At 44.7% G+C, this 20,360-nt stretch overlaps 1 protein-coding gene across 1 annotated transcript in view; it reads right to left on the minus strand.

The window, feature by feature from the left end:
* The window catches only part of RNF121 (ring finger protein 121), a 132,856-nt gene extending 123,877 nt beyond the window's left edge, over nt 1-8,979 (minus strand). The window contains exon 1 of the mRNA XM_078658642.1: nt 8,834-8,979. Within this exon, the coding sequence (XP_078514768.1) occupies nt 8,834-8,899 (66 nt within the window). The 5' untranslated portion in view covers nt 8,900-8,979. The remainder of the gene's footprint in view (nt 1-8,833) is intronic.
* Nucleotides 8,980-20,360: the final 11,381 nt, after the last annotated feature.

Below are 20,360 nucleotides of genomic sequence, written 5' to 3' on the forward strand. Positions count from 1 at the left end.
TGAACCTCTCGTTATGCAGCCATCTTAAGGTAGCTCCGGCCTCACCCCTGAGGTATAATCATCCTCCTTTATAATCACAATATTTACAAGTTGTCTTTCATTTTTGATTAAGTAAGTAAGTTAAGGTGGGCAACAAATTGACATTATACAATGTCCTCTTCTCTCAGTGACTGAAGGCTGGATAACCTAGTGATTTTGCGACAAGGAGGATAAGAATTCCATAAAAAATTCATCCAAAAGCATACATAGATGTCGATTGCCTGCCAAAAGCCAACTATAGTACAAAATAGATGCAAATAAACACGGTCTTCCATGTATGAATGACTGATTGTCTTTATTTAGTAACCTGCACGTCTCGGACACCCCTCAAGTTTCAAACCTCTTCCATTTGGGACTCTACGCAATTGAGATGCTTATCAAACGAGTAAATCTATAAAGAACATTGGTATCCAATTTCAGAATCTACTCTTTCATATCTCACTCCTCAAACCGGCTGCGCCATCTAGACGGAAACCTTTCTAAATGCCGTTGCCTCTTCCTGAAGTGATGGCTGAAAATATTGAGTAGTAAGTGAAGGCGGACTTGGTCTCGAGCCATGTAAGGGGTCCGTGCAACATTTGCTAGCCTAGAAGGATTACAGACCACAGATCATGGAATGGGTACCAGCCTCCAGGTGAAATGTTCCACATTTCATCAGGGCTTATCAATTCTGTTGTCCTGATCGGACTGTCAGAAACAATCACTGAGGAGAGGTGGACATTGTGGTGGCAAAGGACCGGATTCTAAGGCGTGCAGCCCAAAATCTAACCCCCACCACTAAACGTAGGAACACATAGGGTAGATTCCCACACACTTTATGTGGTATCTTTGGGTGCATTTTTACAGGGATGGCAGCAGCACATCTTGGATTACTCACATAGGTAACAGAAGTGTGCAAGAGGAAAAGTAGCTCTTGTTCGGTTGCCAACAATGCAACATTGTGCCTTCTACTGATCACCGCTGGCAGATACCTACCTAAGATGGCTACCAGGTGCGCAGAACAGCCATTTAGAACAGAGTTGTAAATGGACACTCATCCAGGTAAAGGGAATCCACTCATTGATCAAGGGGTCCCTGATGAACATTATGTTGGACCAGCCTCCTGTTATGCGTTACATTTTGTTATCATTTTCCTTTTTGGTTGTATTTTTAGCTCGAGCCTACTCCACAGCACAAGCTGTCTGGTTGGAAAAGAACTATTGTCAGATTACCAAGATCTTACACCAGGCTTAAAGCCAGACTGATGCACAAGATTGGTTGACTTTATTGTCACTCATTTACTTGCTTCATATTCTATGGCTTGCCTTGTATATCTTGCATTTGTCCTTGCCCTGAAGGGTAGCCTCTTTACTTGTGTCCCTGCACTGCTAACTTTTAGGGAGCTTTCTTTTTGTTTAAGCTTTCTATGAGAGTGTATGTGTTTTTTGCTGTCAGCCCAGTGTGCTGCTTCCCTACTCTGCAGCTTCACTTTCAAGCTCTGAGTCAATATATTGATCCATAGGAATAACCTTTGTTATCCGCTCGTTATTTATTTCTGACTGTGTCCCATTCTTCATTTGTTCTCAGTGCCTATCACTGTCACATACTATATCCACACCATCTCCTGAAACCACCAGCGTGGACAATTGGGCCCTTCTGCTGTTATGCCTTACACAGCACCCATTGTTAGAAATGGGTCGTTTTGGGTGGAAAGCATAGAAAAAGAACGCTGTTCTATAGAAGTGAATGCATTGTAGATTGTTTGTGAATTCATGACTAAAGTGTTTTAAATGCTTATGAATCTGTTAAGTGCACTTACTACTTTAGTCCCCTTCAGTACGACAAAAGGCACCAGCCAGATTTCTGGTTTACTATATTAGTTTAGAGTTCTTACTTGCATGCCATGTTATATTTGCCTTTACTCTAGTTGTTGGGTCTTGTTAAGATGTGATGCTCACCTTGGAGGGTGGGGAAGAGAAAGAGAGATATCTGCATGCTTGGCATGTGTGTTACTGCACTTTCAACATAGACTTTCAGCAGCTGATGTGAGTGGTCGTTAGACATTGAAAGACTTTTTATGCTACTTTTTTCCATTCCTTGTCTTTATGTTTCAGATTGTGCTACATGCGTTTTCATTGTATGCAACAAAGGCACAACATGTCTCCCTGCATATCTAAGTCGTATGTTAATTAGCGCAAGTACAGATGGCAACCTTTGTTTTGTTTCATACAGCCATTCCGACTGCAGCAGCACTTCTCATGTCTTTACAATCGAAAAGGCAGCTTTCAACCAGAATAGTGCTCAGCAACGCAAATAGGTGTGTTGCTAAAACAACATACAATTAGGTACTGAATCAATTGGGTTAGAAATAGATGCTGACTTTACAAAGCATTTCTTTGATAGTAAAACAATATGGTTCTTTGAGGTCAAAGTTCTGTCTAGATAAGAAACCACCATGAAGTTACTATCTAAGAAATCACACTACTAGCCAGTATAGACAGAAAGGAAAGCAGGGATTCAACATGGTTTAATTCTTCCTTTTAGGGTGGACATGGTCAGAGCATGGCTATATTGTGGTATGTTTTATTAGACTATCGCTTTTATTTTTTGCAGCATAAAAAAGTTGTAAATCAATTATTTTTAATGTTTATTTTCATTTCTACTTCATTTGTAGACCAGTATACTATTAATGTGCTTTTTTTCCTAAAAATCCTTCATTTTTAGGTCTTGCCTGGGCCAGCGCTTACGCTGCTCTGCGAGACATTTAGTTAGGGCTTTTAAAAGTGCTGCCACACGGCCTAGTGCTTGTGTGCGTGCGTGCATGCATGCGCACAGTCGCCATCTTTCTGCGCCCTGGCCTCTCCTTTCGCGCGCACCACTCGCGTGTTTTTTTTTTTTTTAGCGTGCGCGAGCACACAACTCTTAGGCTTGTTGCTCTGCGTGGTTTTTTTTTTGCACGTGCACACAACTCCCGAGCTTGTTGCTCACGCTTCTTGTTTTATTAATAATACCTACGAGAACCGTTGCTGCTTGAAGATTCTAAAATCGGCAAGGAGCAGGTCTGGTAGTTCAGGACCGGGAAATCTATGGATCGATTCCATAGGAGACCCTTTGTTTATGTCTCCCCCTCCGATCACATCGAAAGGCTGCACATGAGCCTTCCAAGTACAACTTTAACAAAGACCAATACATGTTTATACATACCCAATGCTTCAAATGCAGCTCACAAGTGCAACAACTCAGACAATGCTGTACAAAATGTCTATAGTGGAGTGCCATTCACCAAACCTGGTTTACTTTGTCAGAATGGCATTAACAAAACTTTAAAAGTTTTTCCAGTAAGAACCATGAGTGCTCCTTGGCCACAGGCTGGTGTTAAAGGTGCAAAAGGAACCTGCATTCCCCGTAGGCTTACAGTGTATCTCTGATCATACCTAACCCCCGATTATTCTCCTAGTTTCCTTTTAGCACTAAGTGTGACTGTGGAGTGATAGGTAGGTTCTTTCCCAGTTATTTTTTTCCTTCTTCTAGGGTGCAGTATCATCTTCATAATGCAGGTTCTTCTGTAACACATCAGAGAGAGCTGTTGCTGCCAGTAACTTTTGGATCTCATGTGATCCTTTAGGTGCAACTGTACTGGTCCTGCATCCCCACGTTTTTCAGTGTGTTTTCCTGTACAGCTTTGCACAACATGAAACACTCATTCTACACCCTTTTACCCATAGTCAGAGGTATCTACATCTTGTAATTGTGTGGTTCTACACACCTCGCTTTATGGAGTCAATAACTAACACGTAAACCAAGTCCAGTTTTCTTTTACTCTAAATGACACTCAGCTAATACTAGAGTTATATGCGGGGAAAATAAAGCAGATTACATTTACGTAAGCCAAGCCATTTAAAATTGGCTTATACCTACTAATTAAAACACTGAAGCTAGACCTGGCAATTTATCATTTATGAAATAGTCATATGTATGGCAAGGTGAATAATGCGTTTACATAACCAATACTGCTTTATTCGTGAATTCAAATGTGCAATTACTTTCAGCAAAATAATTAATGAAGAAAAGATTTGTATGCTATCTCCTGGTGCCTGCAGCTTCACGAACCCTTATGAAACAAGCATTGGCATAGGCAATAGTTTGCGCCTTTGGGACCTTATAAGTGTTTAGCCATGCAACAGTTGATGTTGTTGCACCAAGCATATTGTGCTGCATAACTAAATACTTATAGGGTCCCAAAAGCGAGACCTATTGGCTATACCAATGCTTGTTAATGGTAGACAACAGTCCTGTTTCCGTGTGATGCCTCAGGGCATTACTGCATGCATACTTTTATTTACATCAGGTTGATAATAATTTATTGTGGGCGATTTCAATTTATGGTTTACTTCATATTAGTACAAACTGTATTGTAGTCACATTTACATAGTGCTTTCTATGACTGACACGGTGCAGAAGCACTTGGTATGTGTTGTCAATATGTTTCCTATTTTTAGGTTATTTATTGCTTTCTGTTATCCTGTGGTCATCTATCGTCATCATTTAGTTTTATTTCGGAAACAAAAAAAATCCATAAAAAGCACACTAAAAATACATACACAATTTCAATGGCCACTCAGTAAAATCGGATAAAACAGTAGACCCCCCCACCATAAAACCACACATAACACATCATCATAGTGTTAAATCCAAAAGTGTTCCATAAAATCCATAAAAAATTTCTAAAAATAAATCCAGGTTCATTTCATACGATAGCATAAATCAGTGGAAACAAAAACTATTATTTGTAAAAAGGTAGAGAGAATTTCCCGGTGGAGACAAATGTAGCAGCCACAGGGATACTGTTTAAAAGCCAATTAAGATACAAATGCACAAATACAGACTACAAAGTATCCATTCCTGGTCTAATTTTGACAGCCGCTTTAAGAAAATCTTTTTAATCTATCAATAACTGGAGGCACAGTAACATGGGTGTGGAATTTAATAAAATATCTACTTGTCCATGGGGCAGGTTGCTTCATAAATCTACTTGTCCTGGAACAAAATCCACTTGCCCCTTTTGTGCCATGTAATGCGGCGACAAATTATGGCAGCAATCTCATTATATAAGAACTCTGATATAGCCTCCCCGATTATGCCAGGGCTCATACCATAGTACGGTTTGAATACTAGCAATTCCCTTATGTTGCCACATTTCCGCAGATCTACATACTAGGGCTGAGGGTAGCGGTAAGCAATAGTTCCAGCATTGGAATGCCCTTTTGAGTCTGTACAAACCTACTAACTTGCATGTTTTAAGGGTTGTCAGCAACTTATCTCTAATCTTTTCCCATACTGAGAAAGGTTGGGAATTTACTCCTGACAATGGCAGACATAAAACTTCTTCCAGCGTTGGGGAAAAAAGTGGCTGGAGGGAAAGTGAACTTGCACACTCAGATTTTGCTTGAGCAAATCTACACCTGCATATTTATTCACGCTAAAATGCAGTTCACAAATATTTTCCAGGATTACTATTTATTGGCCTACTTCTTTAAATTCTCGTTCATTCATGAAAGCCGTATAGCAGCACTTAATGCAAGAACATATACCATGGGTGCACTTTTGAGACTTTCTTTAATAATTGGGCCGCTAATTAGGTCTGGCGTTAACCAAGACCTTTTGTAATTATTAAAATTCTCTCTCTATCTGCTGGCTTCACTGTGAGTAACAGCATACTGATCTTTCACAAAGAATATCGGCAAACTACGTTTTATTCAGTGGCAGGTACTACTGTGGCAATGCGTGCTTTTTGAGACCAAAAACATTTTTGCTTTTGCCAATGTTTCTTATAATGGTGAGGGCCCAGCAGCTCCCACACCAATAAGGTTTTACAAATACCATACCAAAACAAGTCAGAATTGGCAAAATCAAAATGGAGACCACCAATTTCAGACCTACTGGCTTTGCCAATGCTTATTTATTTTTTTATGTTTTCCATAATCTTATTGAAACTGGTTACACGGATTTTCTATTATGAATATTTTTGGGAAATACTAGCATACATCAACACATTTTACTAAATGATGCTGCAAAGAAATAGTACCTAACATTTTACAGTAGTTTAGCAAAATGTTTTTTCCTACTTGCATTTTTTGTCAAAATGTTATTTTGAAAGCAAAGAATCATCACTCTTGCTTTCAATCTTCTGCAAATATTTTCATCAGGGTAAAAAAAGAGATATTTCCTAAGTGCTAAACAAATATTGCTATAGACCACCAAACCAGTGGAATATCAGAATGTTTATGTTTTGTGCTACTGTTCTCTTGGGAGTGAACATTACAGAGTTGGTTCCTGACTGTCCTGGGTTTACCACTCTTGGTCTGAACTTCATAATAAACTCAGCTGATAAAAATAAATGAGACTATCATAGAGGGCGGCGAGCCAGCAAATTAAATATAAGACCAGAGCCAAGGGTCGGGTTTGGCTCTTAGAGCCTAGGCACAAGCAGAGCCTTGAAAATATTTGGCATGAAAATCATGCAACAAATATGTTAGAACATAATAAGGCGTCTTTAAAATTCAAGAAAGTGTTCTTCTTTAACACACAAAAGTGTTTCATCTTAATACATCAGACTATCAGAAAAGTATTCTTTAAAAGTGAGAGTTTCTAAACAAGAACTGAGAAACATTTCTTCCTTCACCTTGATGACAATGCTATGTGTGAACTAATAGGTAAGTCAGATGTCATGTATATCTTACATGTTGCACAGATTTGTATTAAAGGTGGAGCAACAGTATAGGCTAAGTCAAATGCTAGCGATTTTTTTCTACAGCACTCATCCAGATTTCAAGTATTTGCTGTTGCTCTCATATGTGATAATGAACAAAACGAGTCTCAGAGAAAATGTATTTGCCTAGAATCATACAATTTGGTCTAGCAAGGAAGCTGGGATTGAACCCAAGATTTCCAGATTCCCACTGAGCAATTCAATTAATGCCTGGAGGATGAGATAAGGATGTGGTGGCAGACAGAATCCACATTTTATTTTGGGCAGGTGTACATATTGTGAACCTTGCCCAAGAGCAGAAAAGCCCTTCACAACTGACACAGACTACTTTACACATTTATGTTTTTTCTGGCACAGTAGGATTGGAGAGGATTCTAAACGGGATTCAAACTTGGTCCCTATTGTTACACGGTCGGCAGCTGTAGCCCCTAGCCTACATCGCCTCCTGTGAAAGCTTGGCTCGTTTTGGGCTCGAGGTTCCAAGATGACCTCAAGCAGAGTCAAAGTCAGGAATAAGGCTCGAGCTTTTAGTGGGTCACCTATATACACTGTGGACCCCTTTACAGCAGCACTATTTTTTTATTAGACCATGCATTACTTGTCATACAGAAACCTGTTAAGTGGGTGATTGCGAGTTTGACAGAACTCTATCAAGCATAATAGCTTTAAAAACAAAACTAGTGCTTTTATAGAGCTTTTTGTACAGCTTATCTAAGTGCTTTAAACAGCAGACATCGCCATTATCAAATGTTATCATATTGCAATTTACTGATATCATAAATACAGAAGGGTGTGCTAGACTTCCAGGATTCAAATTAGTGACCTACACGTAGATCACATAAGTCACCAGCAGCTACTAAACTACCTTGGAGGGTTGTCAGGGTGAGGGCTAGAAATGCAGAGTATTGCTATAGTTCAGTGCTCTGAGATTTGGATTAACCAATTGAAAAGTATACATTCATGTTGTGTAACCACATCCTCTTCATTTACAGAGCAATCAAATGACAATTTCACAAGCATGTGCTATAATAAAACATTAGTGATAACTGTTCGCCTCTACCAACAATAATCCCAAATCGCTTTGTGGGATGTAAAGCTGAATGCAAGATAATAAGAAAAACTGAGTTTGATGGGACTATAGAAATCACAGCGCCGAGCTTCCAACAATAAAACAAAACAGTTGCCTGGGTGGCAGTGGTTTTTTTTCTAAGCCTCCGCGAAGTGCCGAAAAACTCCACCAGGCTCTGCTGAGTTCAGCAAGCGACGGAGTGAGGTGAGTTCAGCAAGCGACGGAGTGAGGTGAGTTCAGCAAGCGACGGAGTGAGGTAAGTCGCACTGCACGCATTCATTGTTATTGCTGGATATTTTTCCCATGCTGTAAAATCAGCACGAACAGCACCACGTGCAGCGCAAGAGGGCACTGTTTCTTTCTGCCGCGCAAGTAAATGTTGTACTCGAGCGACAGCTTCCTCAACGCGAACGTTAGCGACCTGTCGTGTACGATTTTTCTTGCTTGCACTCGCCAACTTAACGTTGGCAAGCAGCATGAGAGGAAAAACTGTGCTTCGTTGATTTTTTGGGAACTCTACGCGGAGCACACAAAACTACGCAAGTGGAGCAGAAATTTACCCCCAGACCTAGTTTTTTCCAAAGTGGTTCTGCAAGTTAATGATGAGATGCGAGACGTGGAGTGACTTGATTCCGGCTGCTGGAGCAAAGGCAAAGAACCAGGTGCCCAATCTCAAATGGGAGTCGTTTATCCAGTGGTTTCTTCTTTTATATTCAGACACTCCTAGCTTTGCCTTCACTGCTATAAGGGAGCCACCACAGGTTTCAGAAAGTACAGAACTAACTGGTGTTGGAAGGGTGGCTCACATGTGAAAGGTGACAGCCTGCGCTCGACCCACTGAGGCTGGACTTTCTAACAAGAGGTTCCGGTTCTCTGTGAGGTACGGGACTGCCACAAGGGCTCACGCTGACTTCTGCCTCTGCCGTCCGGTTCTATCACCCCAACGCGTGTGCCTCGCCTCCTCTCCTTGTCCTTACCTCTGGCACCTCGGGCGCCTCCCGCTCCCCGGCTCCCAGCACCTCCACCTCCAGCACCGCCGCCATCTTGCCGAGACACTCCTCCAGCAGCAGCGCCAGCTGTTTCCGTGTGTCCGACCATTCACAGTAGACTTCCGTTCTCAAAGCAACCAATCAAATGTGAGAACAGGAGATGACCGGGCTCTTGGATGACAGTTGTCCAGCCCAAACAAAGAAGAAGGACTTCAATTTCATGAGACTACTAACGTCGTCATCATAGAAGAAGGACTACAACCTAAAAGTACACGTTCATTTAAATCATCGATATAGAAAGCGGACAAGATTGTTCTCTTGCATGTTGGGTCTTGCTGACAGCGCGTCTGCCAAGTCCACAGAAATAATGTGACACTGATAACCTAGAACAAAAGGCTCGGGATTAAAAGTATGGGAACAGTGATCCTGAGTACAATGGTGGCGAGGCCAGCCAATGTGGGGGCGGGGCAGGATACATGAATACATGATAGCTGCCAAGGTTTCAGATTGCTTATGTGTGACATTTTCATAATTTCAATGTAATTATGAGTGACTTTCAATGATTATGAGTTGTAATGTTGTATGTTGCTCCCCAATAATGACAGGAGGCACTGTGGATTTCCAGGGTTTTATTTACTATCTCGGCATCAGAGAGCGCCGAGCCGCTGCTATCTCCCGGCTCCAGCACTCGCGCTCTTTTCTCTGGGATGCGCGCGCATCCCCAACATGGCCGTGGGCGCGTAGACGTCATCACGCTATGCGCGCTGTCTTGTGCGCTAACACTACATATCTCCCCTTTTTATACAAATGAAACAATCATGCAAACTATAGTCCATCACTCATATCATAGTCCTGGAACCTGGATGGTCTCACCACCGCTCTCCCCCCTCGGGTGCGTCTTACCGGGGTGTCTGTGTCTTCTCTCTCCTGAGTCTCTCCGCTACCTTCTCTTGGGCTCGGTTCAGCTGGGCTCCCCATTGATCTCCTTGCGCCCCTCTCCATCTCTATTTTGTCGCTATTACTGCCCTGTCCCTCATTCGAGCCTCCCTCTTCTGTGTCCACGTCCAAGTTGGAGAGCTCAGTTCCCCTCTCAGGTTCCGCTGTTCTTTCCTGCTCCTGCTCGCCAAAGTCCCATTGTACCTTTCTGTTGCATCTTGCCATCCGGTCTTGCGACCATACATTGCCATCACTTAACAGGGCGGCTCTATCGTACACCTCCTTGACCTGAAGGGGTTTACTATACTTGCTGTCCCCCTTTCTTTGCAATGTCGCCAGCTTGACTCTCACCCATTCGCCTTTCTCCAATCCAGTGTCTCTCACATTCCTTCGTAAGTTGTAGTACTTGGCATAGACTGCTTGTGCTTTTTCCAGATTTGCATGAACCACTGCTGGGGACCATTGGCTGGTCACTGTTTTCGCCTTCCACACTCTGTTGTCCCTCGTGAAGGGGTCCCGGCCCCTCAATATTTGGAAGGGGCTATACCCTGGCCCATATCATTTTCCATATTTCCTTCTCCCAATCCTTGTCATTCATTATGGCTGCCTGTATCGATCCCATCACCACTCTGTTAAATCACTCGACTAGCCCATTTCCAGCTGGGTGATATATGGAAGTGTGTTTGGACAGGATTCCATTTCTCTCCATGAATTTAATCCATTTCTCTGAGGTGAACTGAGGCCCGTTGTCACTTAATATGGACTTGGGAATGCCTTCTCTTACGAACGTGTCATTCAGGAATCTCAGAATTGTCTCTGTGTCCATCACTTCTGCCACAATCGCCTCTGGCCACTTGGAGTCCCTGTCTATGAGGACACACACGTACTTTTGGGTTCCTTGTCCATCTAAGATTGGGCCCAAGATATCAATAGACAGCTCTTCCCACGGGTTCTTCGGGGAATCAAACTTCCCCAGCGCTGGTCTTAAAGGCTTAAGTGTTTTGTCCGCTCCTTGGCACTGGATGCATTCTCTGACGTACCGTTCCGCTTGCAAGTCCATGCCTGGCCACCAGTATCCTGGTTTGGTCCGTAGTTTCATCTTCCCGATACCCAAGTGTCCTTCATGGAGTATCGCTAGCAATCTCAGAACGATTCCTGCTGGGGGAACAACCTTGTCTCCTCTGTATACGAACACCCCTTTATCGTCTACTGACAGTTCCTCCCTGACTTCATAATACTTCCGTAGATTTTCCTTGAGGTGTTTCTTTTCCGGCCAACCGTTCACTATGCACTCCTTCACCTCCTGTATGTCACTATCTTCTTTATAGGCCTCGTCCCACTCTTGGTTGCTGATGACCCTTTCTTGGTCCTCCATCAATCCTACCATTTCCTCTCCTGCCTCTTTGTCTTCCTTTTCTGTTTCCATGGCTGCTTCTCTGCTCAAATAGTCTGCTACTTTATTCCGACTGCCCGGGATATACTCCACGTCGTATCTGTACTCCAAAAGCTTCAGTGTCATTTTAGCAATTCTGGGCGTGGCACTGGCATGCCCGCTTGAGGTGAGTACTTTCACCAATGGTTTGTGGTCGGTCCTCAACTGGAATCGTGTACCCCATAGGAATTGTCGGAACCTTGTCATAGCCCACACTACGGCCAGCATTTCTTTTTCTATGACGCTGAACTTTTTTTCTGTGTCACTCAGTGTGCGGGATGCAAAACTCAATGTTTCTACTTCTCCTTGTCCTCGGTCTTGCATTAACACCGCGCCGAGTCCCTTGTCGCTGGCGTCCATCTTGAGCACCGTTCGACCTTGGGGATCGTACCCTTGCAGGGGTACAGCTCCTACAACGTCTCTTTTTATGCTTTCGAACTCCTGTTGTGTTTCTTCCGTCCAGCTGAACGGTGTCTTCTCCCTTGTCAGTTGTCTCATGTGGTGGGTCTTTGTTGCAAAATGTTGAACAAATTTACTATAGTATTCTGCCATGCCTAAGAATGACCTGACATCTTCTCTGTTGGTGGGGGGGGTGGTGCGTCGCAAATTGCTCTCACGTTCTCAGTCTTAGGTGTGATTCCTTGCACCCCTATTTCATGCCCCAAGTAGGTCACTGATTCCATGCCCAGGCGGCACTTTTCCCACTCCGCCGTCAGGCCTTTTTCTTCCAACACTCTCAGTACTTTGGTGAGCTTTGCGTCGTGGTCTATCCTGTCTCGCCCCATTACTAGGATATCATCCTGAAAGTATTGGATGCCGTCCATGTTCTTGAACAGTTGGTGCATCAGTTTTTGGAACACCGCTGCAGCCGATGCCAGTCCGAACGGCATGCGACAAAACTGGTAGCATCCAAAGAGGGTGATGAAGGACGTCAGTCTCCTGCTCTCTGGGTGCAACGCGATCTGGTGGTATGCTGAGGTTAAGTCAATGGTGGAGTACCACTTTATTCCTCTGGTTTTGGCTAGCATCTCTTCGATTCGAGGCAAGGGGAATTTCTCCACTACAATGTTCTTGTTGAGTTCGCGTAGGTCAACGCATAACCTGACCTTCCCACTGGGTTTCATCACCACCACGAGTGGCGCCAGCCATTCGGCGCACGTGATGGGTTCGATTATGCCCTTCTTCTCCAACTCCTGCAGTTCTTCCTGCACTGCCTCTTTCACGGCGAGGGGTACATGACTCACCTTGTGCGACACCGGTACTGCTTCTGCTTTAAGTACAATCTTGTGCGCAAACTTCTCCAGCCTTCCCACGGTGCATCCAAATACCTTGGGGTATTCCTTCCTCCACCGGTCTAAGTCCGGCCAACTTTCCGGTTCGGTGAGTAATATCTGTACTTTCCCTCCCGGGTCCAGCTTGATGCCCAGGTCGCCCTGGTCCAACCATCCTAAGAGTGATGGTCCCTTCTCTGAGACATATAGTTTGCAGAAGGCACTGCGTCCTCTGAATTCGAACTTCAATGGTCTGAACCCTACCATGGGTATGCGATCTCCGTTGTACGTGACCGGCCTTATGTCCAGGCGTTCGAGTTCCGGGCCCAATGTTGGCTTAAACGTCTCGTTCCATACCGCCCTCTGGACTATTGTGTAGGGCGAGCCTGTATCTGCCACTATGCTTATTGGTACTCCTCCGATCGTCATATCCAGCACCGGCTAGGTCGATCTCTTGGCGTCCACACTGAGAACTTGATCGTAGATGCAGAGCACGGTGTCTTCCTCTTCATAGTTGTCATCCCCCACGTCTTCTCGTCCCTGGTCTACAAATTTCACCACGTTCCTGGCAGACTTCCTGCGGCACACCTTCTCGTAGTGCGCCACGATCCCACAGAACATGCATTTGGCGCGAAACGCCGGGCATTTCCTGTCGTGAGCCTCGTGCACCAGGCTGCCGCACCTGTAACAGCTCTTCTTACTGCTTCCCATCTGTTTTCCTGGGGGTCCTGGATTACCCTGCCATCTGTTTGGACTTTTCTGTGCGAACCCCTTGTTCTTGCCTTCTCTTCGGGGTCCTTCGTCTTCTATCCTGTTTATCATCGGTCTGGCCAACGTCTCTTTCTTCGCTGCATCGGCACAACGCCTTGCTAATTCCGCCTTCTTGACTATCACCATGACATCCTTCAGCGTGGTGTCCCCACTCGCCCATAACTTCTCCTGCACGGCTTTGCTCGTGGTGTGCATCACGATTTGATCTTTGATTAACTCGTACTGGAATGCGTCGTACTTACACATGGATGCTAGCTTCCTCAACGCCGCCACGTATTCCTCTACCGATTCCCCTGTCTCTTGCTTTCTCTGTTGGAAGTTGTATCAATAGAAACACAGACCGCAGGACGATAATGTTCGTTCAATTCTTCAATTGCATGGGCGTAGACGTCGTCATCGGTACTTGCTCTTTTCTTGGGTACTAGGTTTTTGAAGACTCTGAGCCCCTCCGGGCCTAGATTATGTAACAATATTCGTTTCTTCCTCTTGCTTGTAAATTTCTCCTCATTTTCATCCTCCAGCACCTCGATGAAGTTGTCTATGTAGTCTCTCCAATCTTCCCATCTCATGAGGGGTTCCCCTGGTTTAGGTAGGAATGGTACGGGCGCCGTTGCTGATGATGCCTAGGCGCACATGTTTTCGTGCTTTTCCGAGGGGGCGGTCCCGCTTTGGCTCTTGGGGCTGCCCGGCGAGTCGTCGTCCTCCTGCTTCTTAGGCTGCCGCTGGGGGCTTTTATTGTCTTCCCCTTCGCCTTTCCCTGAGGTCGCCAGCGCTCCTGCTCTTGGGGTGTAATGTGCAGTGGGGGTCCCTCACTGTCTTACCCCTTTGCGTGCCCTTCTCAGCCTCTCCGATGTGCTGTTTGGTTCCTATGTAGGAAGGTGGGCTCTGCCACGCTCTCTGATGTTCCTTTTTGTCCCTGTGTTGCGAGTGGCCCCTTCGAGCACGTCGTGCCGATTGGTCTCTGCTCCTGCCTGGGGTCCAGTGCTCGATATTGCCTGCTGGGGTCCAGTGCTCGATATTGCCTGCTGACCTTCCTTCCTTCCTTTTTTTCCATCATCCCAAGCTTGTCGCCATTGTAATGTTGTTTGTTGCTCCCCAATAATGACAGGAGGCACTGTGGATTTCCAGGGTTTTATTTACTATCTCGCATCAGAGAGCGCCGAGCCGCTGCTATCTCCCGGCTCCAGCACTCGCGCTCTTTTCTCTGGGATGCGCGCGCATCCCCAACATGGCCGTGGGCGCGTAGACGTCATCACGCTACGCGCGCCGTCTAGAGCGCTAACTCTACATGAGTGACACTTTCTCTCGAGCAAAAACAAAGCTATGAAGTAGAGTGAAACATATAAATATCAGAAATCACAACTATTTGAGGGTAAACATAGTTTACCACAAAGTTTTTACAACGCGGTACCTTTAGCACGCATCCCTAACAACGCAAGTCGTTACCACGACTTGCGCTGGAGGGCGCTAAAGGATTAAAAATAGTAAATTTACTATCCCAACACCTTCCCTAGGGTCCACGGGGACTGGTGTTAGAATAGTAAATTATACTATTCGAAATCCGCACCCCCAACGCAAGTCGTGGTAACGACTTGTGTTGTAAGGGATGCGTGCTGAAGGGATGCGTTGTGACGGTATGCGTTGTACCATCATACATCCCTATTTGAGCAATGAGAAACTATAGGATCATCTTAAAACTGCTTCAAAAAAGCACCAGGAATGGAAGGGAACTGTGAGACGGACTGACCCCAACAGGATGTGAGAGGCCCCAGTGGGCATTATCTCAGGTACCTGTTAATAAATTATTACAATTAGTCAGTCTTGGTTTTAATCTGCAGCTGCCTGGTGTTCTGGAGGGCACTAGAATATTCTGCACATTGAAGCCTCAATTTTTGAAGAAAAGCTCATGAGTGTCCTGATTAAATGCACCCCCAGCAGCACTGACTGATGCACCCCCAGCAGTGCCAGCATCTAGTGCTCAGCTGTCAGCACGAGACTGCGCCGATCACATGAGCTAAGAAGCACTTCACACCTCCGGCTGTTTGCATCAACAACCTAGTGGCCTGTTCTATTGTCTCCGTGATTGCTGAAGTGCGTACATGAACAGACTTGGAAGTACTTCAGCAATCACAAGACAATAGAAATGGCCACAAGGTTGTTGATACAAACCAGACGTGAACTGCTTGGCTCATGCGTTCACACTATAGATAAACTAATTTCATTAAATCTAAGCTTATGAGGCTCTCACCTGATCTTGATAGACGGAGTCTTCCTGGGTCAGGTTCCTGTGCCAGCTATTCCACGTGTATGTGGTAGCATCTGCTCCGAGAACACCCCTTTGAAGGGTGGTTGACTCTCTGGTAGCATAGCTGCTGGCCCTTCGTATTTCACCAGTGCTGTGTGTGTGTCCTGAAAACCTTTAGTTTTATTTCCTTTGCAGCATCAGATAGCAGCACTGGCCGGGGATGGATTGAAGGGCAGGAAGCCCTCGATCTCCAGAGTGACCGAGAGACCCACAGCTATGACGAGGAGCCTCCGAGCAGCCTTGCGTGAGACAAAGCAGGGCATGAGAGGCACAGGCGGCGGTGCGAGCAGTGGGGGTCTTCAATTGCTAAAACGAAAGTTACAAACAGAACTTCTGCCCGCTCGCACTGCCTATGTCTTAATTTTCTGTCTCAGGCGGGAAATGTGTAATGTTTCAAACGCTGCCGTGGTGCTGCAGCCCCAGTGGGAGATCAGCTGAGTCAGCCTGGTTGGCCGGCCGGTGCGACCGGAACTGCAGTAGCTGCACTGCACTGCACTGCACTTCACTGAGTGATAAGTTACAAATGAATCACTCAGGTCGTCTCGCCTCCCTGGCGGTCTCTCTGGCAAAATGAACGCGGCACTGGGGGTTTTACTGCGGCGCTGCGCCCAACAGACAGTCTGGTCAGCAGTGCACCCGGCGAGGACTCATCGACTCAGATTGAGTCCCCCGCCCTTCTGCCTCTGACTTCCAACTTCTTCCGGAATTAACAGAACTATTTATGATCTTACTTACAGCAAGAAGATGCTGGCAGCACGTCTCAGAGTAGAAGAGCCGGCGCTGAAATTCGCACAGAGGTGCACAACAGGCGCCGCCGGTGGTGCACGCTAGCGCCCGCTGGCGAGTGTTAAAAATGCGTGACAATGCATTTCAGTGCGGTGATACGGATCACCACACTGAAATGCGTGAGCGTCACACCTGTTGCGTGATACTTGGCAGGCATGTGAATAAAAGGAACATAATATTTTGCAACTATAGATATGTGTATTTGTAAAAGCACTTTCACCTGCTAGGTTATCATGGCGATTAGTGTGTGCATAGCTGCTGCAGATTGCTTATGTGTGACATTTTCATAATTTCAGTGTAATTATGCGTGACATTCAACAACTATGAGTGACACTTTCTCTCCGACAAAATCAAGCAATGAAGGCGAGGGAAACATATATACATTTAAAAAATGATGCCCATTTTAGCAACGAGAAACACTATGAAGATCCTAAAACTGCTGGAAAGCACCAGAAATGGAAGGGGACTAGTGCTCTTGTAACCTGATCCTAGTTAAACAAATGTGTAACCATGATATTAACAGCCTACAGGACTGGTGATGTGACCACAAGCAGTATAAAAAAAATCTTTGGAAAAAATGCAAATATGAACTGAAGCATATATGCCAACATTTTGGAAGAGGAAAGTGGGAGATTTAAAAAAAAAATTATCTGAAGAATGTATTTCCCCTATTGACTTCTATTGCAGCCTGCATCGGTTCTAGTAGCGTGTATGGGATTTGCAAATGTGCTGGTGCAGGATCGGATATCAGAAATTTAAATATACGATTTTTCCAAATCTGTCAGGAGCATAGAGAAATCGCTATGGCCGGCAGAGAAAGTGTGCACTTGCAAGCAGAAGCAGGTTACTGTCAGTCACACAACACCAGTCCCTGCAATCTAAAGCCCGTCAAGTAATCGGGTGTTGGCATGCAGGAAGCGGGAGACTATGCTTGAAATCGATAGCCTCCCGCCTGAATCGGGAGTGTTGGCATGTATACAGTAGCATAAAGTATAGACATAGTTGCATTGCTGAATTTGATTACCTAGATGGTTTCAATTTCGTTTGGCAGCCAGGTGCACACATGTAAAGGTCAGGGAGTGTGATCTGAACTGATAGCTGTAGAGCAATATTAAGTCATTTCAAGGCAGGTGAACTGCTTTCCAAAAGTAGCCCTATAATGTGTTACATTTTCAGCCAGTTATGACATTTCCTATCCAATATAAGGTTTCCCTCAGGGACATGTAGTTTTACTTTTCTATGTACTGCTGACTAAAAAGCCAGACCTTACTGAAGATGTTTGAAACGACAGATTGAGCAATGATAAATAAAAGCTGCTTTAAAGACAAGAAGACATGAAATGAATTCTGTTATTGGAACATGATGCCCCAAATGTTATGGGTGGACTCTTCAGAGAGACCATTTGTACATGTTTCTGACACCATTCATGCAGGGCCACAATATGTATTCAGGGCCAGCAGGCAGTTTCCAGTTAGCCCAGTCCCTTATCCGTACACCCTCAAAGGCGGGAGCATCCTTGGATAGCCGTGTTGGCAAAGCATGCCAGGCTGAGGTCTCTGTTGAGATCACCATGTCGCACAGTGCCTACTGGCGAGGCCTGGGAGAAACTAAAAGCGAAAGCAGCCTTAAGCAAGGCATAAGCAAATGCCATGCAGTTCATTGATAGTAAACTAAGGGTCATATGTATCATGCAAATTCGCAATCGCAAAGGCCGAAATTCTGCGAATTTCTGCCTTTGCGAATGTGAATTTGCTAAATGGAATGTATGAAGCAAAACTGGTGCAAAATAAGGAATCACAACATTTGCGATTCCTTATTTTGCAATTGTATTTAAGGAATCGCAAATTTAGCGATTCCTTAAATGCAATGTATGTAGCAAAAATTTTTAGCAAAATGCCCTTATGAAATCGCAAATTACCACCAACTTCTAGTTGGTGATAAGTTGCGAATTCCTTGAAAAATGCACATTTTTGCATTTTTGAAAGTGCCATGTGACACACATACATGCCCTTAGGGCATGTATGTGCGCCACATGTGCACCCATGCATATTTCAGGGGTGCAACAGGGTGTCCTTTGGACACCCCTGTACCCTTGAAATTAATCTCAATTTGCGATTAGCAAATTGCGAATCGCAAATTGAGAATAACTTCCCATTCATTCCTATGGGCCTCCTGGCCTTTAGAAATGAATGGGAAAGTATTCCTTAATTGGGATTCGCAATTTGCTAATCGCAATTAAGGAATTCTAAGGAATCGCAAATAAAATGCGAATTTGTACACACATACCCATTTGTGATTCTCAAATAGCGATTTCTTAAAAATCGCTATTTGAGAATCGCAAATGGGTATCTTGATACATATGGCCCTAAATGAATTATCAACAGCGAGCGTTGTAACGTCTGCTCAACAAGACAAAAAAACACAATTACAACATGAGAAGGTGTGGGGCTAGTTACACTCTTCCACCGGAGCACTCTGAAGCTCTGTTGTCTGTTGACAACAGCGTGACACAGCAGCAGCCTTAAGCAGGCACCGCCTGCTCCTGTCCCAGCCCATTGAAACCCCAGGTGATAATTCCTGGCTCAAGAAGGAGATACAGGAAGACAGAGGGCCTTCATCCCCATTTCACCCAAGACTGTCACCGACCAAACAGGGCATTACACCACTAGTTACTTGAGCATTTGTCGTGCAGCTTACCAGAACTGACGGTGATTGTTGGGGTGCAAGGTTGGAATCAGTATTAGCATAGACATAGCTGGCAGCAAGGACCTAATCCATTCACTGCCAATGGCAGAAAAATGTGAACAATTTAAAAGTTCTTTCCCACATGCACAAATTCCTAGGCAGTCGGGCTCTCTCTCCCCTTTCCTCTTGCTTACACTTTTGAGAGCTCTTGTACACAATTCACAGCCCCAGTTTGTGACTATGACAACCACCTCTCCTTGCCTTCCGAACAGCAGCTAAATACTAGTCAAGATCAGCACAGGATTAGGTTAACCCTTTAGAAGACAGAGTTGGCCTGCGTCCACTCTTAAGTGTATTTTTCAATCAGCTGGTGCTCGTAAGGAAGACTTTAATATGCGTGACAATTCTGTCAAATGTGGGGATGCAGGAAAATTCCAAAACTGGCATTAGTCTGACGCCTGATGAGTGACTCTTGACAGGACTGTGTGTGTGTCTCATACATGAGAACATTTTAGAACAGGAAAATTAGAGGTTTTAACAAATCGGGAGAATAGATTTTCCCCATTGATTAGTTTTTAAGCTGAGGCATTTTTAGCTGGGAGGCAGCTAGAATAAAAGGCATTTTGGGCTTCAAAATAAGGAGTCTCCTGCATAATTGGGGTCCATTGGCATGTATGGTGCTTAGCCATACCTATGAAAGATTGGTTAATTGGAAAGCTAGATTTTTACCGTCTTGAGGAGTTCAAAGCGAGAGGAACTGGCCTTTCCCCTACAGGTAACTGCATATAATATGTAATGCACACACATTTAATGAAAAATAAACACAAATTAAATGTATCCATGGAAAATGCATTTTACTGGTTGGAAAGCTTGTTTGGTTAATACGATCACTTCAGATGTCAGTGGGTGTAACCAGGCTGTCACTGATTGGGGTTGCGGTGCGAGGTGAAGGCGGTGCTCGTGTTGAAACTAGGTCGGGCACAATCGATATTTGCCCGGCGGTATCGCCTCTTTAACCCACGAATTATTAATCAATGAAGAGGCAGGCGCTGGAGACGGGAAGGCAGGAAACAAGGTTTTATTCTCTCCGGAGGAGAACACATCAGTTAGACAGCAGGTATCGTCATGAGGTGCTCTACCCGCATCTCTGAGGCCTGGCCTCTTATATACAGGTTTACTGCTTTATTACATATAACACATTCTTGGCGATACTTTGATGTACGGAAAGACATTCTCGGAATCCCCGCTCCAAGCCCGTTCCCACACATATTTACAGTTGAAGTCCCCCCCCCTGGTCACAACAGGTGATGATTATCGCGCAGCTGGACA

This window comes from Lissotriton helveticus, chromosome 8 (genome assembly GCF_964261635.1).
Source record: "Lissotriton helveticus chromosome 8, aLisHel1.1, whole genome shotgun sequence".
Classification (NCBI taxonomy): domain Eukaryota; kingdom Metazoa; phylum Chordata; class Amphibia; order Caudata; family Salamandridae; genus Lissotriton; species Lissotriton helveticus.